The following is a 20,643-nucleotide window of genomic DNA, read 5'->3' as shown; positions in this document are numbered from 1 at the left end:
GGGTGTGAGGGCTATCAGACACTCAGTCCAACTGAGAATTCCGAATGATGACCAAAGCACCTAGGCTTTGGGGACCAGGATGTAAAGAGGAGGTGGGTTGGAACTGGCTCAGGGGCAGAGCCCTTGCCTGGCAAGGATGGATGGAGTCCATCCCCAGCACCACAAATAAAACAAAATAAATATGTAAAAATTTAAAAGTAAAATAAAAGAGAGGGAGCCAGAGGCAGAGGAAAGGAAGGGGCACAGCAGAGTCTCTGGGCCCTCCAGCCCCTTTCTTAGTGACACAGCAGTGGGGTCCCCAAAGCATCTCCTTTGGCTTGTACCTGTCTGGGACCAAGGCACACCTGTAGAGTACCGTCAGACACCCCAAACCTGGACACAGGGATGCCCAGGGGACACATTACAGATGGCATGAAAGCTGGTCAAAGGGTTGGCTGCCCCAGGAAGCCAGCACCAGCACAGTGTGCCTAGAAACCCCCATAGATCTCCCTCCAGCGAGAGGCTCCAGAAAGGCCGCACATGTGGAAGGAAAGGAAAGTCTGAGCTGTGAAAGAACACCCAGAGACATCCTGCCTGTGGGGGAGAGAGCCCCAGAGAACTGCTGGGGTTTGGGGCTTCAGAATGCCACTGAACCACTGAACCACTGGGGCAGCGCTGTTAAGTTACAACACCCCCTGGTGGCATTAATTGGAAACTACACATTTCCTAAAGCCCTGGCAACACAGCTCTCCAAACCATAGGTGGATGGGGCCTGCCATCAAAGGGTCTCTCCACCCCTTCTCAGATGATGGGGCTCAGAAAGGGGAGGACACAGGCTCTGAGTCCTGAAGCCGAGACCTGTGGTAGTCACTTGCAGTTGTAGACATGTAGGCTCCTGTGGGGTTAAAGCCACTTCCTGGTCAACACCCAGACTTGGCTTGGGAGAGCCAGGAAAGTGCAAGTTGCTCCATCGTGTCTCTATAACCACACCAGGCTGAGTCACACGAGCAGCAGCTTCAGAGCTCTACAAAGGATGCAGAATTCTGGATCTCCCTTGCCTCCTAACGGGATGCACTGCACATGCATCTCTCTATGATGGGACACTGTTACAAGGATGACACCGTGGATGCCTTCTGGCCCCCAGAGGGCGCCCTGTCTCCCTGGGGGTCTCTTGCAGCCACCCGCAACCCCTCTGATCCTCCAGAGTTCCTCATGGCAAGTGCTCCCTGCAGGTGTCACTGTGATGGGGTCTGTGGATGTGGGCTCCTAACACTAGAAGGGACCCCAGAGGTTGACTGATGGAATTCCCAGCCCTCTGCAGGTAACTGGTAAGTCTAGAGTCACCTTCAAGAATTTGTCTTAGCCTCTTTAGAGGCATTTCTGTCTTGTTGGCTTTTTCTCCTTCCAATTTTCTTAACCCAACTGTGATGGTTTACCACTTAAGCCCATTACTTTCTATCTAACGCTAAGCATTCCTTAGAGAGAAAATCTGCATATTCTCCCAGCAGTTCTATATTTGGCCTTCTTTTCTCTGGGACTGACCAACCTGAAGGTTCTTATTCCCAACCTTCCCCTTACTGTTCCTCTTACGACAACCACAGTTTCAAGAGTGGCCACAACCCAGCAGAGCAGATACACCACACATGCTTGTGAATGGACTGCTGGAGATGGGTTCACTCCCTGGAGGGGCTCAGGTCTGCTCAGCCCATGGCAGGAGTCCATGGCTGTCCTTGGCTCATGCCCAGAGTGCTCATGCTAGGAAGCTCTCTGGACAGCTTGGTCCTCCAGGCCTTTTCTTCCTTTTCATCTCATCACAGTGCTCCCTAAATATGCCACATCTTATTTCCCTCCTATATTTCACCCCACCTTTACCCAGGTCCCTTTCCCCAATGTATCACGGTACACAGGACTTTATTTCTGACTTCCCGGGCAGCCACATGTCATGGATGATCTTTGGCACAGCTGAAATAGTCATGAACCGACACTTCTGTTCAAGGCCTGGAATTAAAACAGGCATCAGAGCTAAATACGCTCAAAGATCTTTTAAATGTTCCCTCAGGTTAACGTCAAATCACTGAAAATTGTCCCCAGAGTGTGACTCTCAAGTCAGTTATGAACTGAGTGTTAACACAAAACACTCAAAAGTCAGCATGGATCTGCATGGAACAGAGTGGGAGGACACTAAATACAACCAAACAGCTTTCAACAGCCTACCTGGGTGGTCATCGGAGAAATATAAACTAAGGGCTGGGGTGCAGCTCAGTGGTAGGACACTTGCCTAGCATGTGCAGCTCTGGGTCCCACCCCGAGCACCAACACCACAAATGAAACAACAAAGAAGACAAATTTAACAAAATGCCAGCTTAACAAGTGCAAGGGGTATTCAAAAGTAACAGGAACTCGGCGCTGGGTCCCGTCCTGGCTGAAGGAAATGGAAGTTGGCCTGGCATTCCACCATGGCTGAAGGAAATGGAAGTTGGGCCACACTTCTGGAGCTCTGAGGGCAGAACGTGAAAAGCTTTAAAAATAGACATGGGCCTCCAAGCAGGCAGGGTGCCTGCCTAGCACGAGCAGGTCCTGGGTTCCAGCCCCAGCACTATAAAATAATAGCAGCCAAACATTCTAAATGTAGAATTTCACTTCTACCCTAAGGAGACAATTCAACACTCCCATAACAAAAGCCCAGAGCTGCCCAGCCTCCCCAGGGCAAGCAGGAAGAAATGACAGTCCTCCCTCACCACAGGACACTTCAGCCCTGACTCTGAGGTTGCAGGTATGTTTGCTCGCTCAGAACAAACAGTGTTGCTAAGTGAACCAGCAAGATGCGCTCACTACGTCTACGTGCATTGTAGAAGCCTTTCCCATAAATTTCGATAAGGGAAACGCAGTCCATAAAGATGCACCAACGTTAACATTCTCTGACCATGGGTGATGGGATACAGGAATTCTAATTTTCTTCTTTCATTTCCAGTTTTGAATTTTTATATGCTAATATTTATTGCTAGCATAAAACAAAAATTACAGGGCTTCCCCCACGTCTTGGTGCCAAGGTTCCCTTACTGCCTCCAGCAGCTGGCTCTGAGGGTGTGAGCACATTTCTCTCAGTGAGCCGGTCACAGGCCGAATCCATCTTGCAGCAGACACAACCCCACAAGACCCTCCACACAGAAGCTATTTCCAGGGCCCAGCAGACACCTGCTTCATGCCCAGGCTCCTCCAGACCTCACTGCACACAGGGATAGTCAAAGTCGTCCAGGGATGATTTCATGATCTTGAAGTAGGAATCCGAGGTTTGGGATTTGACCCACCATTTACTTGCTGTGTAATTTAGTGCCACGCTATTCTAACCCAGTTTCTTTACCCAGTAGTATGAACAGTAGTATAAATCATGCCATGTTTATAGGGTTGTTACAACAACCCTATAAAAAAAATCCATGTCACAGTGATAGGCCAAATGAAAGTCCTCGGGGCTGGGGGTGTGGCTCGGTGGCAGAGCAGGTGCCCAGCAAGCACAGGCCAAGTTCAACCTCCAGTACCACCAAAAACCAAACCAAAGTAAAAGCTTGATCATCACCGCTCAAGCGCAATGCTGCTGACATCCCTCTCTGCCCTACCCCTCTTTCTGCGAAGGACACCCTTCTTTGGGGGTCCTGTAGTTGAAGGGTCCCACACGCTGGGGGACCCATCGCATCCCTGCACAACCGGAGTTCGATCCCCATGACCTGGGGACTGGTGCCGAGAGGCTCAGGACACCAGACTCCAGCCTGAGCCTCCAAAGAGGTTGCAGGCATGCAAAGCTTGCTTCCCACTGGGCTGCTAAGTGGAAGCACAATGTGGCTGGAGATCCTGGGGCTGTCCCACCACCACCGGAACAGCCTGTCCAAGACCCAGGCCAGCAAGGGAAACCAAAGCAAGATGGAGCCGGGGCTTGCTGGGGCTGGGAGCCCACCCTAGACTCCTTATTCTTGAGCTGACAGTCTCCCTTTCCACACAGGCCAGTGGGTAGTCGAGTTGGGGTCTTGGGCTTGCCAGCCTTCAGGAACTATCTGCCTCTTCTCTGGAAGGGTGAAAGGTGACAGTAGGGACAGTCTTGGGATGTGCCATGGTTTCAGTGTCTCCTGTAGAATTCACATTGTGGGCTGGGGGCATGACCCAAGTGGCAGAGCGCCTGCCTGAGTTCACACACCAGAACTGACATTTTGGTAATACCATCTGAGCTCTAGCACTTAAGCCACACCCCAATCTGTTTGATTTTCAGATATCTCTTGGTCCAGGCTAGCTTCAGACCTCCATCCTCCTACCTCTACCTTCCACGCAGCTGGGATTCTACGCATGCATCACCACACCTGGCTCATGATGAAATGTAATTGTCATCAGACAGGCATGGTGGTTTATGCCTGCAGTCCCAGCACGTGAGAGGCTGCAGCATGATGATCACTTGAACCCAGGAGTTCAAAGCCCGCTTGGGCAACATAACACAGCGAGACCACATTTCAACAAACAAACAAACAACCTGGGTGTGATGGTGCACACCTGTAATCCCTACACTCAGGAAGCTGAGGCAGGAGGATCATGAATTCCAGGCCAGCTTTGACTACACAGAGAGTTCAAGTCCAGCCTGGGCTAAAAAATGAAAGGAAAGGAAGGGGAGGAGAGGGGGAGGAATGACCAAATGAGGGAATTTAAAATTGTCACAGTGTTAAGAGACGGGGCAGGGCCTCTAAGAAGTGAGTAGGCCATCTCGGAAGAGAGAGGGTTGGCACACCGTGAGTCCAGCCCCTCGTGCTCTGCTCTTTCATACTCATGCAATTGCCTGTCTGCCCTTAGAAGGCCCCTTCAGTGCCCCCCAACCTGAGAAGAAACCCCCAAAGCAATCCACCTCCCTTCCTCCAGAAGCCCCAGATGTGAACCTTGGACTCAGCATGTGGGAGCAGCAGGGAAGGGAAGCAGGGGGACACACCTGTCCTCTAGGCAGTGACCGCCTCCCTGTCTGCCATATGCTAACACAGTACCACAGGTGCTGCAAGGAAACAGGCAGGGTCACTGTCCACACACGAGATGTCCTCTCCACACAGGTGAGCTGGAAACCGGAGCTCCTTCCTCCACCCAGTCCTGACCTGGGGGGATGGGGTGTTGTCTGCCAAGTCACCTTCCTAGCAAGTGACCCTGAACAGGTACTGCCAGCACCCTGCTCACTTGCCGCATGAATGACGTTCAGAGGCCAGGCCTCTCAAGTGAGGTGGTGAAGGATGGATGTACCCACAGGCAGCAAGGATGGAGAAGCTCTTTGGCTGATGGGAGTGAGGAATCAGGGCACTGGAGACTTGGGGGACAAGTCTGAGCTACCTTGGAAGACCCAAAGATAGAGCAAACTCTGTCAAAAGCAAGCCTTAAGTCCCAGCAAAGCACTGGATTCCTGGGCTCCTCAGTTCCCCTGTGGGAACTGAGGGAGCATGGCAAACTGTGGAGTAAGCTAAGCAGACACTGTTGGAGAGGGCAGGGAGAAGAATTAGGTGAGGTCAGGGCCAGACTTCCAAAATCCTTTTCTGCTGTGCAAGAAGTTCAGACTGCATTCCTCAGCAATGGGGCTCTTAAGGGGTGTTTGTACCAAAGTGCCTTTGGTTTTTCCTCAGTATCACGTGGGGTGGGACAGGAAGACCAGCCTGGGCAGCTCGGAGGGCTGCGGGCAAGGCCACCATTCAGAAGGTGAGCAATGTGGGCAGCGTGGACCCACAAAACTCTCCTGCCTCCCCCTCCCCCTCCTGCTTCGCCCCTGTAGGGGCTGTGTCCCCCTGCAGCTACTCAGGTATACAGAGAGATGGGAGAGTCCAGCTGTGTGCAGCATGGTGAGGCCTAGCAATCATAATGAGGCTTAGAGTCAATGAATGACAGTGAGTCTTATTAAGAGACCTGGCAAAGCCTGTGGGGGGCGGGGGAGAAGAGACAGAAGCCCGAGCTAAGTAAACTTTCGAGGCCCCCACTATGGCACCAGGCAAGCAGCTGCTGCTCTCCAGCCACTGCCTGTGCTACCCTCCATGTCTAAACAAAGAGCCCAGAGGACAACTGAGAGCATGTGACTGCCTAGTGCAGGGAGGAAGAGGCACCTGGAATGACAAAGGCAGGCGCATCAGTGAATGCTGGGCAACAGTGACCTACCTGGAAAGGAAACGAGGCCCATATGTCATACCACACACCAAAGTAAGATATGGCCAGATTGGAGGTAAATGTACAAATTAAGCTAAAAAGGCACAGAGGGAGTCAAGGTGTGTATAGCTCAGGGGGGGAAATGCTTTTCTAAATAGAAAGCAAAGGAAATCACACAGAAACATTTAAAGTCATTCCAGAAGAAAGATAGTGTTAAGCTTAAAAACATTTATGTGTGTCAAAAATCACTAAAATAAAAAGGAAAGCAGTTGACAAACTGGAAAATGTTTTCTGCATGTGTATGTCAGAAAAGTTAGTGTGCTTTTTATGTGAAGAAAGAACAACTAAAGTCTCAATAAGAAAAACAGAAAAGGGGCAGTAACAGCAAGCATCTCCAGAGCGCTCCCACACCCCTAAATGCACTTTTTAAATTTAACCTCACAGCCCTGTGAGGTGGGAACAATGGTTACCTCATTTCCTGGATGAGAAACCGAGGCTCAGGTTAAATTACCCGCTAAAAATCACATTGTCTGTGCTGGAATCTTGGAGCCCACCTGACACCAAATCCCATTCTCTAAATAGAACTGTTCCAAATCAAAGAGCGAAATTATAAATGACCATTTCCATTTTATATATCTATGTGTAAAATGTAGATACTCTATAGGGCTCTATAAAGAATATTCAGAATATACTACATAACCTATTAGTAATGAATATGTAGTCTATACATGTATGTTAAAGTTTGCTGTGATCAAAGATCATTATAATTTTTCCTGTCAAATTGACAAAGATCTCTCTCTCTCTTTGTGTGTGTGTGTGTGTGTGTGTTGGGGATGGAACCCGTGGCCTTGTACATGCTAGCCAAAAGCTCTACCACTGAGCTACACTCCCTAGTCTTTGGTTTTTTGAGACAGCATCTTACTATGTAGCCCAGGCTGCCTTTAAACTTGAAATCCTCCTGCCTCCACCTCCTTGAATACTGGGAGTACAGGTGTGTGCACCACACCCAGGGTAGGGGGTGAGAAGGAGGGCAGAGACTGGTCTCCTCCCATCTGGCTTCCTCTCTATCCCTTTGTGCCTTGTTGGGAGTGCCACTCAGCTGCTGGCCAGGGTTTCTTGTGGTTCACCTATGTTCTGCTGAGACCTTTGTAAATTCACCACTTTATAAAGAAACCCTCCCAGGATTATCTGAATTCAACTGAGTCTTCTGTTTTTTGGTGGGACACTGACTAATGAAATTGAAGTATGATTTTATTCTAGAGATTGATCTTACAAAAATAACCAGAAGAGTGTAAACAGGTGTAAGAGTATCTCTGGCAGTACTGAACCTGCAAACAACCTAAGCATTCCACAACTGGGGAAGAGTTTAATATGTCTGGTGACCCACATGGTGAAATGCTACATCGTTCAGAACTGGATCACAGCCAGGTGTAGTTGTGCACACCTGTAATCCCAGTATTTGAGAGGCTGAACAGAAGGATGGAGAATTCCAGGGCAATCTGGGCTACACAGCGAGACCCTGTCTCAAAAATACAACCCCAAAACCCAAACCAAAAAAGCAAACATCCAAAAACTTGGATCATAAAAGGATATTTAAAGTCGTGAAAATACATTTATGATATATTTTAAGTGAAAACAGCATGTCCCCTGCCATTCCAATTTTGCGTACAAAAATGACCAAAAGGATTTTCTCTAATGTCTTTTACTTGTCATACTATGGATGGTTTTGCTCTCCTTCTTTATATTATTTTGTTTTTCAGATTTTTCCACAAGATCATGTGTTCTTCTTATAACTAGAGAGACTAAATCCTGAAGGTATTACATATTTTAAAGATGGAATTGGTGGAAATTGACGGCTGAGCCCCGCACCCCGATGTGCACATGCCCCCCTCTCTCATAACCTTAACAATGGGCTCCGCTAGCCAATAATGTCACACAGCTGCTGGGGCTGGAAGCACTGTGAACCCACCGAGCCACGTGTTACAGCCACCAAGCTCCACGACAGCTCGGCACCCCAGGCCTCATAAAGTCGTGGCTCATATTAGAGAGACACGCTGTGCGAGAGATTTGGTCTTGATGCACAGGTGGACAGCAGCCTGGTAAAAACTGGTGGGAGAGAGAAGATGTGGGCAGGGAAGCAGCCCTGGGGTCCTTGGCAACCCACCCTCCCCTCCCCAGCAATCAGCCAGCTCTCTAGATGAGGAAGGCTACCTGCAGTGGGTCCCAGGTCCAGACTGGAGCCATTCAGCTCCTCCTCCTCTTCCCAGAAGTACTGTGGTGGCTGCAGAATCCGGGACTCCTCGCTCTCTTCGCTAGGGAAGCCTGAGCCAGGGGCCCCCAGGCCCATGGTCTCACTGGGCTCCTCGGAATCCAGTGGCTCCAGGCCAGTGGGCAGCAGGAGGTCCAGCAGAGAGGTGGAGGTGAGGCCCTCAGGGCCAGACTCATCGGTCCCTGCTGCACATGTGCCCAGGGACACTCCTGCACAGACATAAGAGCCAATGTTAGGGGACGAGGGAGGACAAAGGTCAGCAGGCTAGGACACATCTCCAGGCATAAAAAACCTGGACACACACTTTGGTGGGCACTGCTGAACACCCAGAAGCTGCAAGAGGCCTCTGAGATGCCACTTTTATTTCAAAAAGGCCAAGCTTCTCATCCCTGCTTATGGCAGGGCCAAAGGGCAGACAGAGGGAACAACTCAGGTGAGTGAGTGTTCAGTGACTTGGCACCCACTGCACACCTCACTTGGCAGGCTCTCTGAGCCCCAGTCTGCTGGCAGCTGTGCCAAGCGCTGCAGGTACAAATCAAGCCAAGACAGAGCCCTGCTCCAAGAACCTTCTTCATGCTTGACATTGTCCTCCAAACTCTATCCTGGAGGAAACTTTCCCAAACTGTGTTAGGGACCTGATTTGCACTTCAGCTGATGTATTCTGAACAGTCTTTAAAACTTTATTCGAGGCCCTAGGTCAAACTCACCCAGCGCTGGGAATTGGACATTTCTTTAGAAACTTGGATATTCCCTCCTAATTTAGCAAAACAAAGAAATAAATGAACAAAGCAACAACAAATTAAAGGGAACCATTTCCTCTCTTTCATTCTCACTCATTAAGAACAGGAAAACAGTCTTATGCACCAATTTCATGACTTAATTACAACTTAATGACCCTTAATGCTAAGGGTCTTCTTGGAAGGTGCAAGACCCCTGGGCCTTGGTCCCCTCACCTGAAAGATGGGGTGCTGTAGAAAAAGCCCGCGCCTCCTTTTCCAAGTCTGACATTCAGTGATGCAGCGACAGAGGGCCCCAGAGCCTCCCTCCTGCTCTAAGCTGGAATGCACTGTAACCTGGCTTGACCATGGTGCATGGAAAATTCCAGTGATGTTTACAATAAAAATATGACCTGATATCACTGGTGCCATGTGCTAAATGCTTTGTAAGCAGTATCTGAATTTTAATCTCTCCATCGCCTACGCAGTAATGGGCCCTAAGAGGGTGTTGGCCAAGATAGCTACCAGTCCTCGCAGGAAACAGTTCTATCAGAACCAGGGACCACCCGGGTTCTGTGTGAGGGGGTCTCTGCACACTATGCACCTCAGACAAACTAGGGCAAAGAGCACCAAACCCAGCTCCAGGGTTCTTCCCTGGAGTCCTGGGGCAGGTGAGTGGGAAGAAGCATGCAGAAGAGAATAAACTTGGCTTCCAGGTAGGCCCAGGCTTTGCAGAGCTGAAGCCACGCTCCCGTGTCCACATCACTGGACTCGAATGAGGGCAAAGGCGTCTCATATGCTGTGATTTCTTGCAGCCAAGATATTTAGAAGTCAAGCCATAGAAATCAGTTTGGGATCCATCTCCTTTGAAGTTCTCTTTGATCCCAGGGAGGGTGAATTAAGGATGTTGTATTCTATGTGGCCTAGAACTCCTCATGACCCCTTCTACTCAAATTCCCTTTCTCATTGTACAGGACTGTAAACTGCTGTAACCCTAGGCTGTTGGGTTTTCTCCAGTACTGGTGTTATGGGGGACGGCAGCATCGATCTCCTAACAGATGGGTGGCAAAGAGTCAGGATGACATGTCCTGCCATGAAACTACTTTCTTGAACAGTTCTTCTGTCAGGCACAGGGAGAGACCATTGTCCATGGATGGTTCCAATTAATAATGCCCAGGATTATTATTTATTATTTGCGACGTGACTCAGCTGCTCCCATCATGGGCTGCACTCTACCTTCTACTTTTCTTTCTTTCTTTTTTTTTTTGTGGGACTTGGTTTGAATTCAGGGCAACCTCCTACTTCTTGAATGTGAGCTCTCTGTGAGTCACTGTGGCCAGGAGAATGTAAAAGTGGTGATGTGTCCTCTCCAAGGTGCAGCCTTGCAGGTCTTGCAAACTCCATTCTCTCAGGACTCTGACCACACTGGCCCAGGCTAGCCTGCTGCAGAACGAGAGCCCACAGATGAGAGCTCAGTGTCTCAGCTGAAGCTCCAGTGCGGCACAGCCAGCCACGACAAGCCTGGGTGACCAGGAGCAGATATTGAACTTGAAGGAGACCAGCTGAGACCAGAAGAACCAACGGCGGATCCCAGCCTACAGTGTCAGTCACAGAATCATGAGCTCCACGAATGGTTATTGTGCTAAGCCAATGCTTTTCACACCTGAGCCAGCACGGAATCACCTGGCTTATTCAAACAATGTAAGCCTCACCCCAGAGCCTTGAATCCAGTCGGTTTGGGACAAGGCCCAGGAATCTGCACTTCTAGCATGTTCTCAGATGATGCTTCTGGTCCAAGGGTCATATGTCAAGAATTGCCATCTTAAACTGCTAAATTTTGTGGTGGTTTGTTATACAGATATAGTCCACTGATGCGCTGAGAAAAATTATAAATGAAACTTTTTCAGATTGGAGTAGGGTTTGAGCAGTCAAATTCCATTTATTCATTCTTTCATCCCTCCCTCCAAAGCCTTTATTGAATGCCAACTTTGCACCAGGAATAATTCAAAGTCATGTAGATACAGAAAGAATATGGTCCTTAACCCCCAAAGACTCAGTTTCTGGCCAGGTATTGTGATGCAAACCTGTAATTCCAGCTATGTGGGAGGCATAGGTAGAATTGCAGTCTGAGGCCAGCCCAGGCAAAAAGTGCAAGACCCTATCTGAACAAACAAAAGCAAAAAGGGCGGGGCTGTGGCTCCAGTGGTCAAGCACTTGCCTCGCAAGCACAAGAGACCGGGAGGAAAATAAATCATATGGAGCAGTGTGACAGGTATTTAACTGCCTGGGTCACGGGCCAGGGACCAGGAGAGGGAGCTGAAAGGTAGCACAGTAACAGAATTACTCCAAGCACTGCACCGATGGTGCACAGAATCCTGCCAAAGAGAAAAAAGAGGGCCGGAGGAAGATGAGATTCCAGGAGACAGCAATGCTCGGAGGGGCTGGGGAACGTTCCTCCGGTTTCTGTTCTCTAGGGCAGTCTGATGCTTCCCATGGGACAAGGCCTCTAAAGCAAAGCATGCAAAATGATGGTGCTCCTGGAACGTGAGGTCCACACTGCTCACTGCTCAAGGGGACAGAGTTGGTAGGAAGGAATCGGGCTCATTCAGGGCCAGATAGAAGGGCTGCTGTCCTCAAAGCCCATTTTCTCAAGGCGCTGGCCCTTGAAAACCCACCAACTCTCGGTACTGCAGTCCTACAGGATTTTACAGGTCTGTGAGGACCCTCTAAAACTCCTTCTGCACCCATCTCTCCTCCACACTGCCCGCTGGGCCGTGCTCAGACTGGAGTGTGCATATGACAACCTGGGTTCTAGCCAGTGCTGGTGAGAGGTGTTGCCAGTCCACAGACCTCCCTTGAAACCCAGAGAAGTCTTCTAAATACTCCCATCACCACGATGACCCCCTCTGGATCCTTCAACGTGTCAGAGAAGGCAGATGCCGTACCTCCCCTCCCCTCTCAGCAGCCACCACTGCACTCATCCGCACTCTGTGCGGAAGACAAACTGAGGTATTGTTCTTTCTAGCAGTTTCCAGAACGTGACAACCCTCTTTACCTTCCAAGTCATTGCGTGTGCCGTTCTTTCTACTAAAACATGCATATTCCCCATCTCTCCCCGTCCCACCTCCCACCTGCTAAATTCTTATTCCTGCCTCCAGCTGCAGCTTCTGAGAAGCCCTCCCTCCCTGGCCACCAGTCTGAGCGACAGACAAGTCCTGCCTATTAACACAGCCTCCTGAGCAAACTCCTGTCACTACACTTTGCTCACCCAACTGTAACAGACCGTCCTACAGCCTCCCTCGTCAATGGTGAGCTGCAGGACGTCCCTCGGCCTTGTGATACCAGGGCCAAGCAAGTTGCTGATACACAGTTGGGCTCAATGTGTGTCTTAGGGACTGGAGGAGTGGCTCCAGCGGGACAGCACCTGCTTTACAAGTGGGAAGCCCTGAGTTCAAACCCTAGTCCCACCAAAAAAAAAAAAAAGTAAAAAAAAAATATGTGTCTTAGTGAATAACAATCTGGTCTGACACCCTGCTGTAGAGATCCCACAGCCCAGTGGGATTAGGGTCAAACTGCTAGTTAATAGAAGAGCTGTAATTAGCTGCTTTCTCCCATCTCGCAGATGTTCAGGATGGAAGAACAAGACGCTGTTACAGTGGACCCTTCGCGTCTGCGGGTCTGTGGTTCTAAGGAGACCCAGTGCGGGGCTAACCGTGCGTCTCAGGGTGCATGGAGTGCAGGGCTGTGCTGCAGGTGCTGGACTCATTTCTCCTATAATGTCACCCAGCTTCCGCTAAAGACATGTCACCTTTCAACAAATCTAAAATTTTCACTTTATCACCTAAATTAAGCACATCCACTTTGACTTTGCTTTGGGGGGCACCATTTGCTTCTCGGGAAACAGATTTTCACAAAATTAAGGGCAGGGAGACACTCTGCAGATTTAAACACAATGGACTGTAACTCAGGACCGACTCTGAATTAACTGAGCTGTGCAACATGCATACAGGAATTAAAATGTTCTTGTATATGAAATTTCTTTTTTTTTATTATTTTTTCACTACACTTGGTCAGACATAAAAGAGAAAATCCAAGACAGTTCAAGTATTTTGTGGGCATTACGGACCAAGGAAAGAAGCCAGCGCTGATGACCAGGAGACACTGTTTCTGTCCAACACTATTCCCAGGGCCCCACTGTGAGTCGAAGCCAGATTCAGAGTGGAGGAATCTCTCTTCTCATAAGAGACCAAGTCGGCCAAGTGGCTCCCAGTGTGTTCACCACCTAGAACCCCTTTTATTTCTATTTCTGCATGGGGCCTATGTTTGGGAATATTTAACCTATAAAATGTCCTTATTTAATAGTTGTTTTCTAATTTTTAAAAAGTGAGTCAGAATCCTGCCTCTGGGCTATGATACCAATTAGAACTGATCTTTGGTTTTGCTGTCCTGTTGGAGATGAAATTAGTATTAGACGGTCAGTTACACAGAATCATACAGTTCCCTCCTGAGTTTCTATTCTGTGCCACATAGTGTTCCAGGTCCTCCCTGTAGATACAAAGACAAACAACAGACAGTCTTGCCTCAGGAAAATTAGTGTATTTGGAAAATGGAATCTAAATTCTATACAAAATGCCAGCTGCTATACCAGCCCAACTCTGCAGAAACAGCATCCCTAGGGCTGGGGAATGAAGATGGCAAGGAGCCAAAACACAAAAAACTAATCTGGAAAAACTCATTCGTGCATCCCAGGAAGAAAAAAAAGCCAGGTGATGAGAAATGCTTGTGATAATTACACAATGCATATTTTATAGGCTCCCAGGGAACCTGAGCAGTCAAGCTCTGGGAGGACCACGAGGCGCAAACCTTCACCCACACACGTTCCAACCATCAGCAGGTATACTGAGAAAGACAATTCCTCAGCCTGGTTCCAGAAGAATCCTGGAACCTCACCCTCACAAAACACTGCAGGATCAAACATGAATAGCCCCCAAAGCCTCAGAGATGAGCTGCAGCAGAGATAAGAGTCTGTGGCCACCAGGCTGTGGTCCAGCTCCCCAGAGCTGCCTATACCTCCAGCAAACCACTCCTGCTTAGCCAGATGAGTCTGACCAAAGGATCCCTGTTGGTTTCTCACCTGAGGAAAAGTGGCTTTTACTCAGTCAAGTCTGTGTGGAGGGCAATGGTCTGCTGTGTTCCCGGGGGGTCTGTACCCTGTCACTTCCATTCTCTGACCCTCTATCTCTCAGCCCTGTGGCAAGCCACAGATTCCCTCTAACACCTCTTGGTTCCTCTCTTTTCCTTTCCTTCTGGCCTGATAGGTCGGCCAAAAAAAGGGGAATCTTTTTTTCCTGGCCTTTCATTCCTTTTCTAGTAAACAGTTTCATTCTCTTCAAGTTATTTTTCTCTGGGACGACTGTTTGGTCATTATGTAAATCTGGACATTTTCAAAGGCCTTGGCAATGGGTAATTATTTAGGCAACTGAGAGGATGCTTCTTTCACACTTGCCCAGCATTCTGCATAGATTTATTTTTACACTTAATAATTAATCTGCCTCAATTGAGACTCCACCTGACTTAAAATTTCAGAATAACCCTCTTCCTGTGATTCATTTTCTTCCTCTAGAACATATAATTTTCTATTATTTCATCATCCCCAACAGAGAGGCAGAAAGAAAAAGAAGGCATAGGCAAAGGCTTAGGGGATCAGCCTCAAGGAAATCTGACCCCAACAAACTAAGAAAAAGAGGCCAGTGAGGCAGGCTGACACCTTGGGGGCTGGAGAAAACCCCAAGGCTCCATGTAACTGGCATGTTTTCTCTCACCTTTCCAAGTCAGTCCCTGAGAACTGCTCCTGGTGTAAGCCTTTTCCAATTGCCGCCAGCAGCTGCCCACCAAGCCCTCCCCCAGTCAGCTGCTTTGAAGCCCAGATCTCTCTGAGCCCTGGCAGACCCCAGCATGGGAGGTGCCGGCAGCATCTGCCACACGCACGGCTCCCACACCCTGGAGTGTCAGCCACAACAAAATACCTCTAGCACCGCCATCCAAGCACACACCTACACGCCTGTGTGCTGTATGCAACTGAGGTCCTTGCAGTGTTTCCACACAAGGTGAGTGAGACAGACACACACTCCACACACACCCCACACACGTGCCCTGCAGGCATGGAGGTAACTGTACATCATGAAGAGTGTGTGTATGTGTGTGAAGGGGGGAAGCTGCTGGCAGTGTGACCCATAACTGGCCACCAGCACATGGTCAGCTAGAGTTGGGATGGGTCCCAAGAGATTTTGCTGGAAAGTTCTGGTGTGTCTGTTCTACAAAGCAACAGCAGACCTTCTTCCAAAGACGGCTGAAGGTGTGCAAGGATACAGGCAGATTTGTGTGTCTGACGCCTGCGCCAGTGGGCATTTCTTTCTGTGCACACTACTTATATCCTTTATCCACCCCTGGTGGAGAATATGTGCCCTCACTGAAGGGAGCCTTCCCAGGGCATGCCCAGGCACGCCAGGGGCCATTTTTCCTGGGGTTCTGCCATTGGGAGTGCGCTGAGGAGAGGGCCCGTCTCACTGGCACATCAAGTACAGACAGTGCCTACCCTGCCTAGAGACCCTTCCAAACCTCTCACTCACAATGGCACACGGAGCCTCTTGGTGAGCAGCACGGTCTGTGGCCAGTGTCCCCCGCCCCCCACTCCTACATTCCCACAAGCACAGGACTCTAATGTGTCCTGGAAAGGGACAGTCGGGGCCACCACGGAACCCCCACGCACACTCATTCCCGCGCCAATCCTACCTGAGCATCTCCCAGCCCGCTCTCTGCTAAGCCGGCCCGTGGAGAAGCTGTCCTTATCCGACCCACGTTTGCAGACAGCCCTGCTCTCCTCCTGTCCCTCTGCCTGCTAGGCTGCCACGCCCCTCGTCCCCACCCCTTACACACGCACACGCCCCCAAGCCTGGGGAAGCTGTTCTCTGTCGCAGGCGTCCATTCCTCACCTTCCCCGAACCCGCCCGTCTGCACCCACGCCTCCCGTGCCCGCGCCGCTGCTGAATGGAAACCACGCATCGGCGTCTCACACACGGCCGCGCGTGGCGGCTGAGTGGGAGCGACGCAGCGGTGTCACTGTCACAGATCTGCTCGCCATTCGCACACCCCTTTGTCCGCTCTAATAAAGTTGCCCGCCCAGTGCCGGACACGCGTTCACAACGACACACACACACTCCTTCCCGCGGCCTCCGGCCCCGCAGCTCCCGCGGGCCCCGGGGACCGCTACAGCGCGGCCTGTCCACGACGGTCCAGGCCCGCGCGGGTCCTCCCTGCATGCGCGCGGCCCTGCGCCGCGGGGCCCCGGGCGGCGCACCTGTCACCTTGCGCGGCGCGGGAGGGGGAGCACCCGCGACGTCCGTCCCGGACCCCAACGCGGCCGCCCCCCTCTCCCGCCAGTGCGGGTATGCGGGTATCGAACACGCACTCGACCTAAGACGAGGGACCGGGGCGCGTCCCGGGGAGGCCGCCCGCGAGGCCTCGCCGCCCCGCACCCCGCATCCCGCGCGTGTTGGGCATCGGCCCGCCGAGCCACGCGCGCCCTCGCGCCGCCGCCGCGCGGGCCTTTGTTGCGGAGGGAACTGTCCAGCGCGGGCCTCCGCCCCGCCCGCCCGCCACCCTCGGCGTCCCCGGCGAGGTCCGGCCGGTCGGCGCGCGCTCACCCGCGGCCAGCAGCAGCAGCAGCAGCGGAGGCAGCCGGGCGGCCCGCAGCGGCCGGGCCATGGTGCAGCGTCCCGCCCGCAGCCGCAGCGCCGCGGCGCCCGGGCCCGCATCGGGGGCGCGCAAGCGAAGGCGGCGGCGCGCGCGCGTCCCATTGGCCAGCACCTCCATCACTCACGCGCCCGGCCGGCCAATCTACGCCGCGGAGGCCCCGGGGGGCGGGGCCAGGCCCGGAGTCGGGCCTCGCACCTGCACCTCGCGCCTGGCGTCCCCCGTGGCTCCCGGCTCTGCGACAGCGGCGCGCGCGCCCAGAGCCACTCAGGCACCATCCCCTGGGAAGCACGTCCTGCAGCGGAGGCTGGCCAGCTGCGTAGAACGAGACTGGTGATAACGTGGAGATGACAGCTAGTGGGAGGCCCTAGGAGGCGTAGGGTCAGCAAAGGCCTAAAAAAGTGGGGTACCTGGGTCGGGTGGGCCCCAAAGGACATGGGAAGATGAGACTTAGGCAAGGACCAGACCCAGCACCGGGCCCTAGTCTAGTTCAGATCTTCACTCCAGCTGGCTCCCACGCCTCGTGCAGAAATGTCCCCTGTGGGCCCAGATGCCTTTCTTCCCTAACCCGTGCCCCCCCACTGGCTCTGGAGTTCACGTGCCAAGCACTGCGGCGCGACTAAAACAGGACCTCCCTGTCTTCATGGCTAGTGAGAAGACAGGAGAAACATCAACACCACGAGGTCTTGTAACGACTATTGCAAGAAGGCCTGCTGCGAAGTTAAAGAGCTGTGGGATGCAGGGAGGGGAAACTTCAGCTTGCCTTCCGGAAGAGCATTTAAGTCACATCTTTAAGGATGAATGGGCATTGGGTAGGTTGGGCTTGGGAGAACATTCAAGACAAAGAAAATCCCCATTGGTAATTCTCATGTTAGAAAGGAACCCGGCTTCTCCAAGGAACAGAAAAGCACCCAACCCCTCACTGCAAACTAAATTGCACTTTATAAAGAGCACACTAGAAAACACCTCTTTAAAATAGCAAATTACTATTTTGGATATGCAAACCATGTCTTCACCCCTCTCTGCAGGGTATCACTATAGTGAAATTGCAGGTGATCTCACAGGGTTTTAAATTCTTAGGAGAAATAGGACATAGGGTAGAAGGATACAGACAAGAAATAGGTTCCAAAGGAAGGAAAGACATGAGTGCAATGTTGCATCTTATTGACAGTAAGTGACCTGTCATATTTAGGGGAATGAGTGTCACGATTAGGAGAGGGGTCAGAGACACAGGTGACTAGTTGAAGGGTAGGATGAGAAGCAGTAACTGGGCAAAGATGTTGCCACTTTAGTCACAGAACTGTATGACTTCATTTAGCCTGTGAACAACTTAAACTGCACAGACACTGATTCGTGGGTACTACAAGCAGTAGAAAGGTAGGCGAGTGAGGTCCTGTAGAAGATAATCCCAGACATCTGGATGAGACATTTGGACTTTACCTTGTAAGAAATTCATTTCTAATATAGGAATCATGGCATGATTCCATTTGTGTTCTACACAAACAATTCTGACCACCAACAGGGGACAAGAACTAGAGAAAAAAATGCAAAATAGCCAGGGAAGAGATTGTTCTGGATGTCCTGAGGGGTGTCTTGGGGGGCAGGGATGGCAATGGAAGTCCAGCCTAGAGCTGGCTTAGCAGTGGGGTGACGTCATGAAAATCCTCCTGAAAAAACCGATCAGCTTTGGAGAATGTCCAGAGTGGTGTCGGCTGGGTTTTTGGGTGCCATTCTTTCCACAAGTACATACTGGAGAGAACCCGGTCTGTAACAGTTCGCACACAGTCAGCCCACACAGCCAGGGGAGAGAGCCCCAGAGAGCGCTACACAGTGTGAATCAAGTCGGGACTTAAATGGGTGTAGAGTCTAGAGAGGTAAAGATCTTGCTCCTCTGAACTCAACCTTCCCCAACATTATGTTCTTGTAGTGACATCTATTTTCTTTTGGGGGGGGTGCAAACAACAGGAGAAATCTGGAGAGATGTCACGAGGAACAGCAGTTAAAGCTGTTGAAGTGTCTGGTTTGGGAAAGGGGAAACTGGGTTGCATGGAGGCCCATCTCCTTCCACAGGCTGGTTTCCTCCACTTGGGCTCATCACGTCGCTTGTTTCCTTGCCACGGACTTCCACTAAAGGGCCTCTCGTCAACGGTGTCAGCCTGTCCTCTGGTTCATTCTCATTAAATGCAAACATGACCCAGCATCCCTTACCTTTGAAAAACCCAATACGGGGAGATGAGCTTCACTGTAGTACACAAAGCACAGGTGCCTGCTTTCTGCTGGGAGGACGTGCGGGCGCACACGCAGCACCATGTCTACAATGGAGAGGAATCACTGGAAAATAAAAAGCAAATGAGATTTAACCAATAGAGGAAGCCACAGCTCCAAATGCACACGCTTCTAAATAACTCTTGGGTTAGACCACGTGTCATAAATTTTAGTCCATTTAGAAATTAATAGCATAAGAATGGTGCATATCAAAATCCAAGGAATGCAGCCAATACTCAGCAGGGCTTTTATTGCTGCAAGTACATTATTTGTTTATTTATTTACTTATTTATTTATAAAAAGGACAGGTTAAGTAAATGAGCTAAGTGTTCAATTTAAGACGCTTTAAAAACACAACGCATAAAACAACTAATCAATAAATCAACTAATCAACTAATCAGAATCCCAGTAGACTAAGGAGCACTGAGAACTGATTGTCCCTAGAACAACATGCAGGTTTTCATGTGGCAGTGAAAGCCTCACCAATGGGTGTAATAAAAACACTTGTTAATTTCAAAAGCCTAGAACTGATTACAAATAACCTGTTATTTGAAAACATAAATAAAGCGGATAAAACTTTAGCATCAAGAAAAGACAGCCAGGCGGCAAATAGTTTGCAAGACCCTATCTCAAAAAAACCCATCACAAAAAAGGGCTGGTGGAGTGGCTCAGATATAGGCCCTGAGTTCAAGTCCCAGTACTGAAAAAAAACAACAAAAGACATAAGTATTTGTAAAGGAATGCAAGAAAAAAAAGCACAAATAATAAGATCTAAAGATTATAAACAAAAACTTAATTTATGAATTAAATTTAAAAATCTCATTGAAACAAATGTTTCTAAGGAAAACAGTTACTGAAATTGATCCTAGTGGTAGAAAAGCTAAACAGACAGCATAAGGAGTAACAGAAAAAAATAGATTAGAAATCTGCCCTAAACATGCTAAAGTGGCGTTCGGTAAGAGCTCAAGATCGACCTCTTCAGAGCAAAACTGGAGCTATAACCTCTAACAACCAGGAGCAACACAAATAGAAAAAAGCCTAAGCCACTTACAGTCACAACTTTCATAATGAAAGTGAGAGCCAGTAGATTGTAGCATTGTATTCAAAGTATTAAAATTTTAGTCCTTACTTTGAGCAGCAAAAAGAAGCCACCTCTCATACATCAAGAAAACAAACTATGTAATTACATTTAGCATCCACTCCATGATAAAAAAAAGTCTTGGGAATAACGAAACTCCCATAAGTCAACAGTGTCTCCCAGAAACCTGTAACGATGAAACGTAAGTACTTGCACTTAAGTGAGGAACAAAAAAAGGAATAGTCATTACCACCCCAAAATTTGAATTTTCTGTGAAGGCTAATTCAACAGCTCTTGATAAAAGAAATAGGATAAAAGACTATTGGGTGAAACTCACTTTTTGCAGGTTTACCTAAAGATTCAAGACAACCAACTAGCATGTGAATTGAGAATGAGTTCGGCAAGACTGCTGGACACGAGCCCATTTGCAGAAGGGTGGT

At 49.9% G+C, this 20,643-nt stretch overlaps 1 protein-coding gene across 3 annotated transcripts in view; it reads right to left on the bottom strand.

Annotated features, from left to right (window-relative positions):
- The window catches only part of Podxl2 (podocalyxin like 2), a 31,250-nt gene extending 14,339 nt beyond the window's left edge, over nt 1-16,911 (bottom strand). The window contains exons 1-2 of one of the 3 annotated variants that reach the window (XM_020177528.2): nt 16,812-16,911; nt 8,335-8,601 (exon numbers count right to left, since the gene is read on the bottom strand). In XM_020177528.2, the coding sequence (XP_020033117.2) occupies nt 8,335-8,601; nt 16,812-16,872 (328 nt within the window). In that variant the 5' untranslated portion in view covers nt 16,873-16,911. Of the gene's footprint in view, nt 1-8,334; nt 8,602-9,345; nt 9,507-15,900; nt 16,022-16,811 lie in introns of those variants that run through there. The other 2 variants (XM_074044576.1, XM_074044575.1) reach the window with 2 other exon arrangements.
- Nucleotides 16,912-20,643: the final 3,732 nt, after the last annotated feature.

This window comes from Castor canadensis, chromosome 10, assembly GCF_047511655.1.
Source record: "Castor canadensis chromosome 10, mCasCan1.hap1v2, whole genome shotgun sequence".
In the NCBI taxonomy this organism is placed as follows: Eukaryota; Metazoa; Chordata; class Mammalia; order Rodentia; family Castoridae; genus Castor; species Castor canadensis.
This window is presented reverse-complemented; position numbering and strand designations above follow the sequence as displayed.